At 43.7% G+C, this 19,379-nt stretch overlaps 1 protein-coding gene and 1 long non-coding RNA gene across 3 annotated transcripts in view; one reads left to right on the top strand and one right to left on the bottom strand.

Annotated features, from left to right (window-relative positions):
• The window catches only part of LOC137423647 (A-type potassium channel modulatory protein KCNIP2-like), a 223,387-nt gene that overhangs the window by 199,902 nt on the left and 4,106 nt on the right, over positions 1-19,379 (top strand). For both annotated transcript variants that reach the window (XM_068111007.2, XM_068111006.2), the window contains exons 3-6: positions 9,112-9,181; positions 10,147-10,217; positions 10,374-10,481; positions 13,552-13,656. In XM_068111007.2, coding sequence (XP_067967108.1) covers positions 9,112-9,181; positions 10,147-10,217; positions 10,374-10,481; positions 13,552-13,656 — 354 coding nt within the window. The remainder of the gene's footprint in view (positions 1-9,111; positions 9,182-10,146; positions 10,218-10,373; positions 10,482-13,551; positions 13,657-19,379) is intronic.
• Positions 8,091-9,146, bottom strand: LOC137423648 (uncharacterized). The gene is made up of 2 exons (XR_010983767.2): positions 8,916-9,146; positions 8,091-8,471 (listed from the first exon to the last, which is right to left on the bottom strand). It is a non-coding gene; the product is annotated as an uncharacterized LOC137423648 (long non-coding RNA).

The raw sequence follows: 19,379 nt of genomic DNA, 5'->3' as shown, positions 1-19,379 counted from the left end.
GCAGCACCATTGCCTTCAAACGCCTTTAGAAACCCTTTCCCGACCTCACACAGACTGTACTTTACCTGTATTTGACACATTCAGATTGAGAGTTAAAAGGCAGCATCAGTTTTTTGCAAGAACAAATTGTATAAGCGAATTATTTGGTCGCACAATAATACAGACAGCTCTTCTTATGCAGTCAAAATATGATGCAAAGGCATTTTCATGAAAAATGATACTTAACTGGCTGAAGGCCTTCAAATTGAACACCTCGGAAACATGCCCGGATCGCTTCTCTATCCAACACTTTTCTGAGGAGCAGGCCGACATTAGTTATGCGTACATCAACTAAAATTTCTGATGTCTACATCAGGCAATTAATGCATGATTGTGTGTTTGTCTGTGTGTGTGTGTGTGTGTGTGTGTGTGTGTGTGTGTGTGTGTGTGTGTGTGTGTGTGTGTGTGTGTGTGTAGTGCATGTCGTTGGTTGTTATCTCCATATGGGGATTTCAGAAGGTGGAATGGTGTCCTCCAATATCTAAAAGTATCCACCTCCATTTCAGTAAAGGGGGTAAGAATTCATGGACCAGTTTGTGAAGTTTTCTTGTTCTCAAGTTTTGTTCCGAGAGCTCTGTACAGCTTGCAACTGCAGTTCCTTTGTAGTAATATTCCCACGGATGGCTATTAATATCTCCATAAAGTTCTTCATTATCATTCCCATTGCTCCAATGATCACTGGTACAATTTCGGCATTCTTCAGCCTCCAGGATTTTTTTATTTCATTTTTGAGGTCTTGGCATTTGGTCATTTTCTTTATTTCTGTGTTGTTTTGGCAAAATTTTCTGTTGTTTCAATGGATGCTCACGCCTCAATTAGCAATGCCATCTTTTTATTTTTTTTATACCTAAATACTATATCCAGTCCCAATGCTTTGCTTCCTATGTTCACACTCGATGGGATCATCAGGTCATACATAAGTGTTACTTCTTTGTTTTCATTTTTTGCTTTTAGTTTACATTCCATGAGTTCTCTGGAACTGGGATATTAAATTATTTTCAAATGTGCCAGTGGATCACCCTACATACTTTGTTGTGTCTTTGTGTGTGCAGCTGTTCTGGCATGAGTTTTGCACATCCCAAGAGAAGGTGGCTCGTGCTTTCTTTTATAGCTTGCAAAATATATACTTGTCTAATTGACTCAGTCTCACCATCTTTTTAAAGCCATTGGCATAGTGTCCTTGGTCTTGGCCATTTATTATGATTTGTTCTCCATTCCAGTTGAGTTCATCTCTTCTGAGCCATTCCAATGACCTTGTTTGTCTATACCCAGTCTGTGCAACTGTTTTACTGTATCTCCCTGCGCTTTCATCATTCTCCCAGTTGTCAGTGTCTTTCTTTTGTCTTTTCCCAATTGTATTCTGTATTCGTATTCAATACGACTGTATTCGTTGTTGACAATATTGAAAATATTGACTTTGAAAATATTGACAATATTTGTCAATACGACTGTATTCCTTGTTATTTCGGTTATATGGGTGACATCTTTCATTCACACCCGTCTTTGGAAAAAAATTGCAAGCCTAGTTAAAGATCCCTTTTCTGGCTGTGCTGTCTTCGTGTTTGCTTAGAAAGTGGATTCAGCCAATTTGCAGTTGTGCACTTGGTTGAGCTCCATCAGGCCATCACCTCCTTCTCGTCTCGGCAGGTGCATTCTCAGGATGCACTGATTTTTGTAAAACATTTTGTGGATAGTGAGGAATTTTCTTGTTTTGATTTCTAGTTTGTTGATTTCCACTTGTGGCCAGTTTATTATTCTGGAGCTGTATTGGAATACTGGTATTGCTAGTTGGTTAATAGCTTTGATTTTGTTTCTTGGGGAGAGATATGTTTTCAGGATCAGTCTCGTTCTACATAGGTATTCTTTGGCAATTGTTTGCATATATGTTTGTGACATATTTGCTGGCCCTCTTATATTCCAAGGTATTTGTACGATGCTTCATTATCTAGATCCTGTATTGCTCTATTGAGCTCGATTTTATGTTGTCCGCTTTTGTTGGTCTATCTTGTATGAATGTGCACTTGGCACACTTATCTAGGCAAAATTCCATTTGAATATCGTCAGACCATTTCATTAATTTCAGTCGTTCTGCCAATTTTTGTAATTCAGTGCAACGAGCTCTAAATCATCCATGTACAGTAGACGTGTCACCTTTCCTGTTCCTTTAGATGTTCTTCTATTCGACAGCAGGGTGTTATCCATGTCCTTGCTCGTTAATGAGGTAGCTGGGTCCAGGGCCAGGCAAAACAGGAGGGGTGAAAGGATATCATCCTACGAGATCCGGCATCATATCTTCACTCCTGGTATTTCGATCGTTCCTTCCGAGTGCTGTAATATCAATGTGGTGTTCAAGGGTTCCATTGCTTCCTCAATCCATTTGGTTATTTGGGGGTTGATCTTGTATACCTGCATGCATTTTATCATCCATGAATGTGGGACACTAAAAAAGCTTTTTTTATCGTCTATCCATGCTGTGGTCCATTTGGTTCTTCTCATTTTACAGTTTTCGAGTATGGCATTGTTTAATCGTAGGTGGTCTATTGTTCCGTAACATCCTCTCTTACGTCCCTTCTGTTCTGCATCTAGGCCTCCTTGTTGTGTTAAGTCGTGGTGCATCATTTCTGTGATGATTTCCATTAGAAGTTTCCGTTTCCATTAGAAGTTCCACTTCCGTTTCCGGTCCCTGGAGCAAGGAAGCGTGTTCGACCTCTGCACGGCAGCAAAAGTTAAAGTATTTTTTCCATTCGTGTATTCGTCAATTTCTACTCGTTTTTTATTGTGCATGTGTTGCAGGGTGTTTTCCAGTTGCTGTTGATTCGCAATTCCTGCAAACTTTTGTATAATTTAACCCTTTTCTGTCCCACCGCGTGCGCGGCCTAGTTTATCTCGGCCCATCGGTGTTCATAGGTGTTCTGCGAATTTAAGTTCTTTCCTTCGCTGTATTGCTTATTTCTTAGATTTTCTCTTCTCCCCCTAACTTCCCCGAACATCGACCACTTGTCTAACGTTTTAAATCTCTTCAAAGTCTCTTCACGTCTCTTCTCGTCTCGGGAAGTCACGTGACGTCACGTCTCTTCAAAGCTGTGCATGCGCGCACGCTTTCGAAGTTAATAAGTAACTTTTCACAATTGTGTTTTTGTCGTAATACCGGCTTTACCACAGGTCAAAACTTTATCTTTCTTTCGGTGTGTATGTAACTATTGGTGTGTCTCTAATAGTATTCTTGGTGTTGGTTTTTCATACCTGTGTACAGAATCGTCGGTACAGTTCGTGTCGCATATTCTGACGCCTCGTGTAGTACTAGGAGGCTACCGTGTCTGACCTTGGCTTGAGGCTTTGTTTCTGTCTCAGCGGTTTCTTCGATTGCGCTCGCAATTCCTTTTGGTCTCTATTTTTCACGTTCCACGTTCAGTCTCTGTCTCTGTTTTCATCTCAACTCAAAAAAAACAAAAAAAAAACAAAACATTCCCTTCTCTGTTCTTATCTGTTTCGTTCTTATTTGTTCGTTCGTTCTTTGACCACGTTGTTCGTGATCACATGTTCACGTCATTAAAAAATGTTTCATCTGTCCCCTGAAGAATGGTATTCTGTCATATTCTGTAACACCTTTTTCTTCTTGTTCTATAAAAGGATGCTTTCGACTTGCTCACCAAATCTATTCATTCCAAAAAAAAATTCCATCTCTTACAGCTACAGTGCCTCTTTCATTCATTCCCTAAACTCTCCAGAACTCCACCCATCCTTCAGCGTCCTCAAACGTATTTTTGACTCGAAGGTCGCAAGAAACTCATCTTGCAAGAAATGTTTGTTTCCCATCAATCGTACATTTTTCAAAATCCAATCTCACCCCTCCCCTCCAAATCTTCCACATCACCCATCCCTTTCAAATCTTCGCCCTTGCCCCTCCCCTCCAAATCTTCCCCATCTCCCATCCCTTTCAGATCTCCCCCCTTGCCCCTTCCCTCCTAAACTCCCCCCACACCCCTCCCCTCTGAGACCCTCCCTCACTCCTCCCCTCCTAGACGCCCCTCTCACCCCTCCTCCTCAAAGCATCCTCCCCGCTTCTTCCCCCTTCCAACTCTCACCTTCATCTCCCTCAACCTTCTGCCTCACTCTTCCCCCTCCTCAAACAACACCTCACTGCGCCTCACCCAATCACCATCAAACCTTTTGTCTGCCCCATTCTTCCCTTTCTCCAAGCTGTTCTGAAATCTCTGACACACTTTCAACAGCTCTTCCTACCTCTTCCTCCTCTTCCACATCATACCCTACCGCTCCCCCCCCCCCCCCTGTTCTGTATCCGATGCTCCCCCTTCCTCTTATTTAACAGTATGGACCTCAAACATCCGGGGCCTTCGCTCAAACTTGACTGATCTCTCCATACAGGTTGCTTCTGACAAACCAGACGTGATCTGCTTAACAGAAACTTTCCTCCTTCATGATGTCTCTGATTCCTTGGTATCTCTCCCAGGTTACTCCCTCCTCCGGTATGATAGACCTGAGCCTCGTCCTGGAGGGGGGGTTGCTATCTTTATAAAAAACTCTCTTCCTCACTCGCCCTGCACTGCCCTCTCTCCACCTCACCCCCAGGAATACCTTTGGCTACGGCTTCCCCTTCGCTCCCACCTTTTGTTCATATGTGTGTTGTACCGTCCACCAAACAGTGATGACTCCATCTACATCTCGCTGTCTGATAACATGGACCAATTTCTATCTACCCATCCCAACTCTCTCTTCCTCATATGTGGTGATTTCAATTGTCACCATGCCAGTTGGCTGGGTGTGGGTACCTCTCTCACCAGCCATGGCTCTTCAGCAAAGGACTTCTGTGACTCACTGGGACTGACACAATCTGTCAATTTCCCGACCCGGATCTCAATCAACAGAGCATCTTCTCTTCTGGACTTGGTTATGACTAACTTCCCTGAAAATGTCTGCTGCTCTTCTTCTGCTCCAATCGGCTCATCTGATCATGTGCTTGTTAAAGTGGACATCTCTCTGACCATTCTCAGAGAGCCTCCTCAGCGTCGACGAGTCTGGCATTTCACTCAGGCCAACTGGCATGGTCTTCAAGCAGCCATCAATCATCTGGACTGGTCTCCCATCTCTACCGCCTCTGACATCAACTCATCCTGGGAATTCTTCCAAAGTAAACTGCTCTCTCTCATGCACAGATTTATCCCATCTCGTCTTCAGTTGTCATACCCTTCCTCCCGTCCATGGTACACGGAATCTTGTGGTGAGGCTATTGCCCAGAAACAACTTGCTTTCGTCTCCTGGAAAGCAAATCCAACGGAAGGAAATCTCATTTCCTTTCACAAAGCCCGAAACAAGTGTGTGTCCACCCACAGGAGAGCCAGGAAACAATATCTCTCCGTTCTCAGGACAGAACTCTCTTATCTGTCTCCCTCTTCCAAATCCTGGAGGCGTCTGGTCAAATCTGTTTCTGGCGTTTGTTCCCCCTCCATCCCCTCGCTCACCTCAAACGGCCACACGGCTGACTCCGCGCATGAAAAAGCTGAATGCCTCAACTCTGTGTTTGCCTCTAAATCTTGTGTCCCAAACCCATCCCTCTCTGTACCCACCGTACCCAGTCGTACCCAGCTGCTCCTGGACTCTGTGTCCTTTCCTCCTGACAAGGTGGAAAAGTTTCTGTCAACCCTCGACTCTGATTCTGCAACTGGACCTGACGGCATCAGCCCACGGGTCATAAAATCTTGTTCTTCCGCTCTTTCACTCCCTCTCTCTCTGTTCTCTTCACACTCTCTTTTGCTCAAGGTCATCTGCCATCTGCTTGGAAATCTGCCAACATCACTGCTTTGCACAAAAAAGGTGCAAAAACAGATCCCAGCAACTACAGACCAATCAGCCTTCTCTCAATTATCAGTAAAGTCATGGAATCCATCATTGCTTCAGATATGAAATCTTTCCTCTTCTCCAATGGCTTGATCTCTGATCATCAATTTGGTTTCAGACCTGGTCACTCTACTCTGGACATGCTGCTACTGCTTTCTCAGCAATGGATGGAGGTCCTCAATGCCAAACAGGAAATTAGAGCTGTCTCCCTTGACATATCATGTGCCTTCGATACGGTCTGGCACCCCGCTCTGCTCACCAAACTCTCCTCTGTTGGTATCCATGGAAATCTCCATGCATGGCTGGCGGACTTCCTCTCTAGTCGTAGTCAACGTGTGGCCCTGAATGGGTTTCTCTCATCTCCTCTTCCTGTTCAGGCTGGAGTTCACCAAGGCAGTGTTCTGGGTCCTGTGCTTTTTCTGGTCTTCATCAATGATCTGTCCGACTCTCTTGAAAATCCTCTCTATCTCTTTGCTGATGACTCTACTCTCTGTCGCTCCATTCTTCATCCCTCCGATCGGCAGCCTGCAGCCTCCTCACTCTCTGCAGATCTGGACAAAATCACAGACTGGGCAAACAAGTGGAACATGTCTTTCAATTCTGACAAATCTCACACTCTTACGATGTCTCTCCGAAAAGACCGACTGGACAACCCTCCCATCTACTTTCTGAATAATCCTCTCCAAGAAGTTCTGTCACTCAAACTTTTGGGTCTCACTATCTGCCATGATCTTTCCTGGGAAAACCACATTTCAAATCTGGCCTCCAAAGCCAGTCGCCGACTGGGCATCCTCCGCCGTGCGAAGTCCTTCCTTGGCACACCTGAGCTCCTCACCACGTACAAGGCTTTCATCCGCAGCTCAATGGAATACTGCTCTCCCCTCTGGGCTGGTGCTCCTGCCTCACACCTAGCTCGTCTTCACGCTGTTGAAAGCAAAGCATTCAGAATCATTGGAATCTCCCGCGATGAAGCTAACTCCAAGGGCCTCTCACCCACTCACCGCAGACAGGTTGGTGGTCTTTCCGTCTTCTACCGACTCATTCTGGCCTTGCCCCCCCAGCTCTCTCTGGGCTCTGTCCCGCAAATATTCCTACAGGTCGCACAAGATCTGCCTGCAACCCTCTTATCGTTAAACTGCCAAAATCAAGACTCTCTGCTCACCTTTACTCCTTCATTCCTCTTTTCTCTCGCCTCTGGAACAAACTCCCTCACTCTCTTCAATCCCACTCCACCCTCCAGGTCTTTAAAACAGCTGTTCACCACCATCTCTTATCTTCCCCCATCCAAAACCTTGAACTTTTCTATCCCCGATAATTTCACCCCAATTCCACTTTTTGAAATACCAACTTCTGTCCTGGAAGTCCTTGGTGTCCTTGTGTTTTATACTTCTCCCACCACCCCCCCCCCCCCCTTCCCACACCTCCTCCTCCCAAGCCCTCTCCCTCCCACACATCTCCCACACATCTCCCTGCTCTTAAATGTTGTGTGCTCTCAAGTGTTTGTGTGCTTCCCATTCTCTTGTCTTCCGCTCCCTCTTTTTATATATTTTGTTTGTCTGGTTGCTTTGTTTGTGAAGTAAATGTCAGCTCTTTCATGAGCCTCGATTCAGTATACAATTTAAAAAAAAAAAAAAGAAAAAAAAAAGAAGTTTGTACATTGTTGGTAGCCATGTGATGTCTATACTTGTGATGTATTTGGGTTTCTTCAGATTTTGCGATGAGGAAGATGTTAGTTACCCTCTGTGAAGCACTCATCCATTACCTTTTCGTCCTATGGATTAGTTATTGGAATGCTTGAGCATACTAATTGTGAAGAGCATCTAGTTGCTTTAGCCAGAAGTTTGGATTCCCATCCGAGCCTTGGTTTTTGAAGTTTGGCATTTTTGCTGGTTTTGTTTTTATTTATCAAATATCCCTGGGGGCATTTCATTTAGATGTTGCTTCTTCTTTTCCAACTTTAGGATCCAATCTGCCTCCTTGTGTTCTTTATGTTGTGTGTGTGTGATTGTGTGTGTGTGTGTGTGTGTGTGTGTGTGTGTGTGTGTGTGTGTGTGTGTGTGTGTGTGTGTGTGTGTGTGTAATTGTATGTAAGCTGATCTTCAAAGGCACCAGCTTTCCAGAAGAACAACTATAGTATACAGCTGGAATAACAACGACACAACTATACATCAAGATAGCAGGCATTCACGAAGCGAAACGGATAGATTTTGCTTTATAAATCAACTCGTCAGGGAAAGTCTTCAAAGCCATCGATGGCAAAAGAGAAGCCGTCTATAAAAACTGATTCACTGTGAAGCATTGACAGCAGTGCCGAAGGACATAGGCAATGTTGTGAAAGAGTGTACACTGACAGAATGTCCACACCTCAAAAACAATGTCAAATATTTAATTCAATGGAGAAGACTCACTCGAATATATACTAAGGATTACAACACAGTTTAACAGTACTATGCCGGCGTACTCAAACAGGACTCCATACAACATATCCAGCAAATCTTCTGCCCGATTCAGTTTGCATCTTGTCTTTTATAGTGTTTTGTTGAGACAAAAGGAATTCTGTGCTTTGAGGCATCAAACTGAAGGATGAAAGGTTGAACAAGGGGTCAGGGATTTGAGACAAGTTGTCGCCATCAGCATGGTAAAACAACTGTTGTTCATTCAACTCAGGCCATTTGAGATAAGCTTTTAAAAATGAAAAGAATACACACATGGTGTTTTTGCAGTGCCGGCGCCAGACGTTGTTCTTTATATATTCCTTCTTTGCACAGATTATCAATGTAGTCTTTATTCCTTAGTATTTCAAAGTACAGCAACACACAATATCTATAATTCATAATGCAGATTACTCAAAGATTTATCACTAAGTAAATGTTTTAACTTTATTAGCATTCCATATGCCAAAGATTATAATACTGCTGTGCATCACAATTAGTATCATACAGCAACACCCATGTTCCCTAGCTATCCTGAAATTGAGCAGAGTAAGAACAGATTTGAACAGGATGCAAGTGATAACTCACCTACTAAATAGAAGAGGGACGTTTCATAAAATCAGAAGTCCATGCGGACTTCTACAGCACACAAAGTCAACACCATGGCCTTAGGCATGCATGACGTAGATGTCGGACCTGCGTCAGCTACATTGCATTGATGTTTTATGCTGCAAAACATTGTCATGTGATTATGGACAATACCAGTATGTATGTGTCTCTCCAGGAGTGTCCCACTGGTATCGTGGATGAAGAGATGTTTAAAGAAATCTATGCACGTTTTTTTCCACAGGGAGGTGTGTTGAGCTCTAACTTGTTGCAAAAATTAGTCTTTTATTGGTGTGTTTCTCTGGTTAAAGTGCAACTGAAAAAAATACCCTGTAGTTGTAATGTACGTTTTCCAAAAAGCAAAATAAATACAAGTACAAAGTACAGTAGCTGAAAAAAGACTTTTTGTGTTGAAACATTTGAAGAGATTGTATGCTCATTCATCAACTCCTTCCTGTCCCCCTCACCTTTGCCCCCCTCATTTCTGCAACACCCACTGCAACTACTTCCGTGAATTGTGTTCCATCATCTGCTGTGGAATCGTAAAGAATATACTTTTTTGTCTGTCATGTCACGAGTGAGAATATCAAATGGAGTCGTCTGAACCAGAAAAAGCATTTTTGGCCACCAGTTAAAAACTGTCTGCTTTGTTTTTGTAAACTACATGTTGACTTGTGGAAGAGTCTCGTAAGGTGAAGCTTCATTCTCATTACAATTGATTAGCCATCATATGGTCAGTGAGAGATGGAAATCAAGCAAAAATATAACTTCACATGAAGCTAATGGTATCTTCAAAACTTTTAAAGTGCTTATTCTGTTGGTAGTTTTTATTAAATAAATAACTTTATTCATACTTATAGGCTCAGCAAGGGCAGGGTATTTTCAAACAACTGCACTCTCCTTTATGGAGCGGAGTTTGACTTGTTTCGTGACACTGAGGTCGAAAAGCAGAACATCTACCAGATCTGCTATGGACTTGTGGAGATCCTTTGTATCTGAAAATTATATCCTCTACCTTTGCCATCATGGGTGGTGTATTGATAGTGGACTGCTTGGTCACCAGAATCATCCTAACACAACCTCTGGCCAGGCATTCAAAGGGAATATCTCAACTGCATAGTAAGCTGAACAGGGAAGACAGGTGTTAAAACATTTTGATGTGTTTTGAGTTTCCTCTTTGGTTGCATATCTCCCCTTCCTGGATGTACTTCAGACGCCAGCATGTACGCTCACTTCCTCTTCAATGCCTTTGACAGGGACCACATTGGATCGATCAGTTTTGAGGTAATCCAGCTTGCACACATTCCCACCTCTCATAAACACCTTTGTGCCACCGAGCTGTGCTGTATGAAATGTGAATAACAAGTGGTCATGTTTTGTCCTTTTGACGGGTTCTCTGAACATGGATGGACAGTGTGTGTTTATTGTCTGTGTCTGAAGGATTTTGTACAAGGATTGTCTCTGCTGCTCCGGGGAAGCATTAATGACAAACTTAACTGGGCCTTTAACCTTTATGATATCAACAAGGATGGATACGTTACCAAGGAGGTATATGTTTGTTTTGTCCCTTACTCACTGGTTTATGTACAACAGGAAGTGCAATAACAGGAAGCTTTTAAAGAGGGCACAGATGGACAACCCAGAAAGTAGAAAATAAGGTTCACTGCCTATTTGTTTGTTGGTCACACTGTTTCCTTGTTGGTCCGGCCATGTTTGCTTATTTGTGTGACTAGAAGCACTCGCTCCCTATGGCAGCAGCCAGGCGACCGGTGTCATGTGTACTCCAACGATTTTTCTCTTAAACCACTCAACCAGGGACCATGAAACTCATATATCTATCTATAATTCCAGTAATCTCTGTACGTCTGTACGTTTGTACGTCTGTACGTTTGTCTGTGACCGCTGTTTCTCGACAACCACGGGTCCGATATACTTTTAAGTTGCCAGGTATATTGCTGGGGACCCGAGGATGTGCCTTTTCAAGGTTTCATATTAATCGGACAATTACTTACCGAGCTATGTCCAAAAAACGATTCAACCAATCAGAGAGCAGCGAACGATCGCGTGTGCCGAACGTGGCGGACACACTCTGCCTCGGATGGCACATTTGAGAGCGTATTCATTTATTTCACGTTTGCAAACTATGTTGGCGTTAAACTATGTTTTAAAACTAATAAAACCGAATTTGCGATTCATTCGCTTTCCTGCGCGTTTGTGCACGCGATGGCGATTTCTTTACCAAACTCCGGAAGCCGTTCGCTTTGGACCAAACCATTGCATGTAAATAGAGGGGGGGGATTGTCACCGTACTCGCAAGCCGTTCGCTTTGGACCAAACCATTTCATGTAAATAGAGGGGGGGGGGATATAATTTTAGATATAGATATAGTACGGGCAATGCCCTAGTAATTATTAAATTCTTCATCCGAGGAGTCCTGGGTGTATATTATTTTTTCCCATTGACAATGACTTTGTATGTTTTTAAAAAATAATTTTATCCAACTTGGCCTCTATTTTTACTGAAGAATCGTGAGATGATGGCATCTCGTGAGATTGTGATTTAAACTTGCTTTTTTATTTACTCTTAACGTTGTTCTTAAAGAATGGAACAGGAACATTGTTAATAACGGGAGGAAAGGGGGAGGGGCCGGAGGAAAGAGAGTTGAGGTGGAGGGGAGGGGTTGAGGCTTTGTGGGATGGTTGAGGATACGGAAGGGGGGGGCAGAGTGGGGAGGAGACTTGAGAACTTGGGGTTGGATGGGTGAGTGGAAAATGAGGACTTGGGGCTGGGGGGAGGTTAGGACTTGAAGTCACACTTTATATTACCTAAAATGGGGGGACTGAACATAAAAGTGCTATACATATATGCTTAGAAATACTAAAAAATAATAACTGTCGAGCTTCTGTACTCTTACCTCATGTTCATCTTTTTATCTCAATTCCAAATTTCTTGAGTATACGTATATCAATAATAGCAAATTTGACTTCACTGGTCCAATACTTATGGAGGACTCTGTACCTCAAGCTTTTGATACAGTCTGTCAACCTGCTTTTCTCTCCAAACTCTCTGCCTATAGCATCCAAGGCCAACTCCACTCTTGGGTTACTGACTTCCTCTACTCTAGTAACCAACATGTGGCACTTAATGGAATCCTTCCATCTCCTACCCGTGTCAAGGCTGGAGTGCCCCAAGGCAGTGTTCTGGGCCCATTCCGATTCCTGATCTTTATAAATGATTTCTCTGACACTCTGGGAAATCTTCTTTATATATTTGCTGATGACTCTACCCTCTGCCATGGCATCCCTCCTCCTTCAGACAGACAGGCTGCAGCCTCTTCCCTCTCTTCATACCTTGACAAAATCACAAACTGGTCAAACATCTGGAATATGTCTTTAAATCCTGAAAAACCTCATACTCGCTATCTCTCTCCGAATGGATCGTCTGGCAAACCCTCAAATCCACTTTCTTAACAATCCTCTTCAGGAAGTTCAGTCACTCAAATCCTGGGTCTCACTATCAGCCATCATCTTTCTTGAGCAAACCTCATTTCAAAGTTGGCCATGAAAGCCATCCGTCGACTAGGTATCCTGCGTTGTACAAAGCCCATCCTTAGCACACCTGAACTCCTATCCACCTAAAAGGCCTACATCCACAGCTTGATGGAGTACTGCTCTCCACTGGCTCACATCTTGCTCATATTGACACCATGGAGACCAAGGCCTTCAATATTATTGGAATGTCCCACAGCAAAAATTGAGTCTATGCGCCTATCACTTTCCCATCGCAGACAGGTCAATAGACTCCGTCTTCTACCGCCTCCTTTGTGGTCTTGCGCCCTCTGCTCTTTCCATGCTTTGTCCCCTTAGGATCTGGAGGGCACACGCGGTCCACCATCAACCCCCTTCTAATTAAACTACCTAAACCCAGGAACACTGCTCACCTCCACTCATTATTTCCTCTTTTTCCCCACATGTGGAAGCAACTTACACATTCTCTTCAATCTCATTCTTCCATTCTTCCTGCCGTCCGTGCGTCCGCAACCATATATTGGACATGTACGAACCGATTTTATTTCTACTTGACATAAAGAAAACACATGACGGTGTATACATGCACATCATTTTGTTTCACGATGCGTTCAAACATGGCCGATTGGCGGCCATTTTAGTTGTAAAAAAAGCCGACGTTGAACACGTCCTCAAATCATTTCTCGGACATGCATTTACTGATCTTGTTAAAACTTGGCAACCAGATAATTAATGATGGCTTACATATGTACGTCATTGCTTTTCGAGATCACATCCAAGATGGCCGACCAGCGGCCTGTAATCTCTACAGCAAAGTTACGAAAATCACAGGGGCAATGATATTTTATGCCTTGTTCTCCTCGTTTTTCCAAGTCTTCCTCTATTTATCCTTCAACCCTGCTGCTGATGTTTCGCCCTCTCTCTACTGTTCCTTTTGTGCTGTTACATCCTGATCTGTTCAGTGTTCTCACTGTTGCACGAGCCTGACCTTGTATACAAAAAAGAATAATTTAATTTTCCCTTTTTCTTTGAGATTTGTTTGAAGTCAGACTTCCCTTGCAGGCTTAAACACTACATTTCTGATTCCACAGGAGATGAATGATATCATCAAATCCATTTATGACATGATGGGAAAATACACTTGTCCAACCCTGAATGAAAACTGTCCAAAAGAACACGTTGACAAGTTCTTTCAGGTAAGATATTCTTTATCAAAAATTAGGTGATCCTTTAAATTGTTTTTACTATCTCAAGTAATTAAAATTTCATCATGGTAGCAATAAGTGTGGGATGTTCTTGACATTTGGAGTTAATAAGCATGTACTTTATAGGGTGTCTCCACCATGTTGGAACGAGATGTTTGTGCATTCGTTCCTCCTCCGGTTTTTGGCCATTCTTGGAAGGGGTGGACCTGGTAGAGGTGGAAGAAGTAGAGGGGGAGGGACATTGGTCCCTAAACGAGTTGGTGTCCCGATCCCCTGGTTGGTGTCTATGTTGAAGGATCAAACTGTTACTGAAAATAACTCGGGAGTTCTTAGAACACGATACCCCACGCAGTGTTCAGGTATATCCTTAAATTTTAATAAAGCGATGATTTTAAAGATTGTTTTAAAATTCCAGAAGTTTAGCGCTACTGAAATAGAATGCAGCATCGATCAGAATTGTACATATAGCCATACCGATGGCTTCTTCTTTACCCTCTCACATGCCACGCCTTCTCATGCTATATATCAATATATATCCCACGTATGGTTTTGGAGGTATCATGAACGCAATTTGTGTTCTACACTCTTCAAGTACATAATTTAATTTAAATAAAGGTTTAAAGAGGCTTAAAGGCATTTCAATAAATTAATTCAGGGTTTTACCACCGTTTTCCACAGTGTCTATTACATCACCCTATCTAACAAGTTACATTAGTTATTGGGGCCTGTTGTTTGTGTTCATTATAACGTCAGAAAAACAGTAAGTTTCCGACAGTAAAAGTTTATAATTTTAAAAAGCCTGTCTTACTAGTCGGTAAAGCCGACGTTTCGGCAGGTATCCACTCGCCTTGGTCATGGTAGATGTTGAAGTGAAGAAGAACCTTGAAAATCACACGTGACCTCTGATGGTGGAACGGTGAGTTGGTCTGTAGATCACTCTGAGCGCCACGTGATGTTTGCAGATTTCGTGGAAGAGAAGTCCCACGTCTGTGACAGATTAAATCGCAAACCGCCCCTTTTGTTGAGAGATGGTGATTCAGCTCTTTCCCAAATGGATTCCTTTACACCTCGAGCAAACCACTATTTTTCTCTGTCTAACTGACCAGTTGACTTTTATCAAAGCTGTGATGATGCAGGTGCAAATGCATATGTACAAGTGGTGTGACTGGTTGGTTTGTCTGATCATCATGTGTGTAATATTGAAGACTTTGTTTTGAAGACCAAGGATCTAATTGTTGAGAAGGATGAGTCCATTGTTTATTTTGATGCCAGCGCTCTTTTCACCTCCATCCCAACAACTGATGCAGTGTCTGTAGTTCGTGAATGCCTTGATAAGGACAGCACTCTTAAGGAACATAACTTCCATGTGGATCAGATTGTGATCTGGTGTCCTTATGCTTGAACTCAACCTATTTCACATACAGAGACCATTTCAGACATCAAACAACAATGATCAGTTGGCCTTTCTTAATTGCAAGGTTCACATGAATGTTGACCGCCGCATGGATTTTGAGGTGTAAAGGAAGCCCACACATACCAACCACTGATCCATAAATTTTCGATCTTTCACACTCTTTTCCATCATGCAGATACTATTCCGATCACATTAGAGGGAAAATTATGTGAAAAGGAGAACATCAGCGGCGCTCTCAGTGTGGATACCCCAGTAGGTCTTCTTTTAAAGTGGGAAGTAGTATGCACAACATCACGTCTGGTGAACAACAGCAGGACACATCTCAAGAAAACATGACAAGAGTGACCATTCCATATGTGGCTGGGCTGTATGAGAAAGTGAGAACATCCTTCTCCAATTTGACATTGCTTATGGACAAGATCCAGAAGGATTGGAAACGAGACTTGGTGTATGGCATCAGACGTGGAGACCCGTCATGCACTGAGACCTACATAAACCTCATGCACTGATGAATGTCTTATCAATTCCCATTTCCTCAAGCATCTTGAATCTCATAGTCTTCTATCTGACCATCATTGTGGCTTTCGCAAGGCAAGATCTACTGGTGATGTCCTTTCTTACATTAAAAAAGTCTGATCCTCTTCTCTGTGAGACTTTGGAGAATCCTTTGTTGTGGGCCTTGATATCTCAAAAGTCTTTGACAGAGTTTGGCATCGGGGTCTGGTATCCAAGCTTCCCTCTTTCAGCTTTCCTCCTTCACTCTGCACTCTCATATCGAGCTCTCTCTGACCGTTCTATCTCCATAATTGTTGGTTGTTCAATATCTCCCTCCTTCCTTATAAACAGTGCTGTCCCTCAAGGTTCTGCCCTGTCTCCAACACTCTTCCTTCTTTTTATGCATTTCCTTATTTTTTCCACAAATAACCAAATGTACTTGTATGCTGTTGACTCGACAATACATTCATCCATGGTTTTCCCATTTGCCCCATTTTCCCTCACTCAATCTACATCTCGTTTTATCACAATCACCTCTTTAAATTTGGATTTGGACAAGATTTCCCAGTGGAGCAAATGTAATCAGGTTAAGTTTAATGTTTCGAAAAATCAATTTCTTCCCATCGCTCTCTCTAAAACTCTTCAACTTTCCAATCTCCTTTAAAGGCTCCACAATTACACCATGTGATGCAATAAACCTACTAGGTATTACCCCAACATGAAATTTATCCTGTAATCCATACATTACACAAATAGCTAAATCTACCTCGAAGAAACTTGGAGTCCTGTTCAGATGTCGAAGAATCTTCTCTTCTCAACAGTTTCTTCAACTGTATAAATATTTGATTCGTCCTTGTATAGAGTACTGCTCTCACATCTCGGAAGGTTCTAGCTCCAATTACTTATTGGATAGGATTGAATCCAAAGTAATCTGACTTATCAACTCTCCCAATCTGACCTCAAAACTCGACCCGCTCGAATTACGTTGCAATATTGGCTCTCTTGCTCTTTTCTACAGATATTACTTCGGTTTCTGCTTCCAAGAACTTGCTGCTTGTGTACCTCCGCCATTAGCGAGACCATGGAATACTCCATCACATGATTATTGTGTGGCCATTGGCAACTCAAGGGCGGGCCGTTATGATGTTTGTTTCTTCCTCTCCACTGCCAAACTCTCGAACTCTTTACCTTCCCATGTTTTTCCAAACACTTACGACCTTCCCCTTTTCAAAAAGCAGATTTTTTACTTCCTCAAAAACTCTCAGACTGTTCTCTCTTTCTTCTCTTTTCTATCGATGCAATTCTGTTATTTAAGGCCTGGCCTCGTTGAGGACTATATAGTCCACGACTGGAGCCTTCAACATGAATAAAAAACAGACATCATGAACTGATAAGACAAACGGACAGACATGAACCAATTACTTAGCCCCACTTCCTGCTTCACATGCGTGGGGTAATGAGGGTTTGGTGCATGAGCTGCAACAACTGTCTTTTTTTTTTTTTTTTTTTGTATACAAGGTCGAGGCTCGTGAAAGAGCGAACATTAATCACACAGAAAGACAAACCGACACATAAAACATATAACATAGGGAGCGGTAGACAAGATGGGGAGAGAGGGGGAAGGACACAAACAACATTTGAGAGCAGGGACCGAGAGACATGGAGACATCGAGAGATCTGAGAGAGGGCGAGGGCTTTGGGGGGGGGCGTGGGAAGGGGGCGGTGGGAGAGGTATAAAACATATGGACACTGCCAGGACTTCCAGGAAAGAAGTTGGAATTTCAAACAAGGTGGATCTGGGGTGAATTAGCGGGGGTAGAAAAGATCAAGGTTTTGGATGGGGGAAGATAAGAGATGGTGGTGAACAGCTGTTTTAAAGACCTGGAGGGAGGAGTGGGATTGAAGGGAGTGAGGGAGTTTGTTCCAGAGGCGGGAGAAAAGAGGAATGAAAGAGTGAAGGTGAGCAGAGAGCCGAGATTTCGGCAGTTTAACCATCAGAGGGTTGCTGGCAGATCTTGTGCGACCTGTAGGAATATTTGGGGGACAGAGCACAGAGAGAGCTGGGGGTGCAAGGCCGGAGAGGAGTCGGTAGAAGACAGAAAGACCACCTACCTGCCTGCGGTGAGTGAGTGAAAGGCCCTCAGAGATAGCTTCATCGCGGGAGATTCCAATAATTCTGAAAGCTTTGGTTTCAACAGCGTGAAGCCGAGCTAGGTGTGAGGCAGGAGCACCGGCCCATAGGGGAGAACAGTATTCCATTGAGCTGCGGATGAAAGCCTTGTATGTGGTGAGGAGCTCAGGTGTGCCGAGGAAGGACTTCGCACGACGGAGGATGCCCAGTTGGCGACTGGCTTTGGAGGCCAGCTTGGAAATGTGGTTTTCCAAAGAAAGATCATGGCAGATAGTGAGACCCAAAATCTTGAGCGACAGAACTTCTTGGAGAGGATTGTTGAGAAAGTAGATGGGAGGGTTGTCCAGTCGATCTTTTCGGAGAGACATAGTAAGAGTGTGAGATTTGTCAGGATTGAAAGACATGTTCCACTTGTTTGACCAGTCTGTGATTTTGTCCAGGTCTTCAGAGAGTGAGGAGGCAGCAGACTGCCAATCTGAGGGAAGAGGAATGGAGCGGCAGAGAGTGGAGTCATCAGCAAAGAGATAGAGAGGATTTTCGAGAGAGTCAGAGAGATCATTGATGAAGACCAGAAAAAGCACGGGGCCCAGAACACTGCCTTGGGGAACTCCAGCCTGAACAGGAAGAGGAGATGAGAGAAACCCATTCAGGGCCACACGTTGACGACGACTAGAGAGGAAGTCCGCCAGCCATGTGTGGAGATTTCCATGGATACCAAAGGAGGAGAGTTTGGTGAGCAGAGCGGGGTGCCAGACCGTGTCGAAGGCACGTGATATGTCGAGGGAGACAGCTCTAATTTCCTGTTTGGCATTGAGGACCTCCATCCATTGTTGAGACAGCAGAAGCAGCATGTCCAGAGTAGAGTGACCTGGTCTGAAACCAAATTGATGATCAGAGATCAAGCCATTGGAGAAGAGGAAAGATTTCATATCCGAAGCAATGATGGATTCCATGACTTTGCTGATAATTGGGAGAAGGCTGATTGGTCTGTAGTTGCTAGGATCTGTTTTTGCACCTTTTTTGTGCAAAGCGGTGATGTTGGCTGATTTCCAAGCAGATGGCAGTTGACCTTGAGCAAAAGAGAGGGTGAAGAGAATAGAGAGAGGGTGAGATAGAGCAGCAGAGCAGGATTTTAGAACCCGTGGGCTGATGCCGTCGGGTCCAGTTGCAGAATCAGAGTCGAGGGTTGACAGAAACTTTTCCACCTTGTCAGGAGGAAAGGACACGGAGTCCAGGAGCAGCAGGGTACGACTGGGTATGGTGGGTACAGAGAGGGATGGGTTTGGGACACAAGATTTAGAGGCAAACACAGAGTTGAGGCATTCAGCTTTTTCACGTGCGGAGTCAGCTGTGTAGCCATTTGAGGTAAGGGAGGGGATGGAGGGGGAACAAACACCAGAAACGGATTTGACCAGACGCCACCAGGATTTGGAAGAGGGAGACAGATAAGAGAGTTCGGTCTTGAGAACGGAGAGATATTGTTTCCTGGCTCTCCTGAGGGTGGACACACACTTGTTTCGGGCTTTGTGAAAGGAAATGAGATTTCCTTCCGTTGGATTTGCTTTCCAGGAGACGAAGGCAAGTTGTTTCTGGGCAACAGCCTCACCACAAGATTCCGTGTACCATGGACGGGAGGAAGGGTATGACAACTGAAGACGAGATGGGATAAATCTG

This window comes from Myxine glutinosa, chromosome 3 (genome assembly GCF_964187855.1).
Source record: "Myxine glutinosa chromosome 3, kmMyxGlut1.1, whole genome shotgun sequence".
Lineage (NCBI taxonomy): Eukaryota > Metazoa > Chordata > Myxini > Myxiniformes > Myxinidae > Myxine > Myxine glutinosa.
This window is presented reverse-complemented; position numbering and strand designations above follow the sequence as displayed.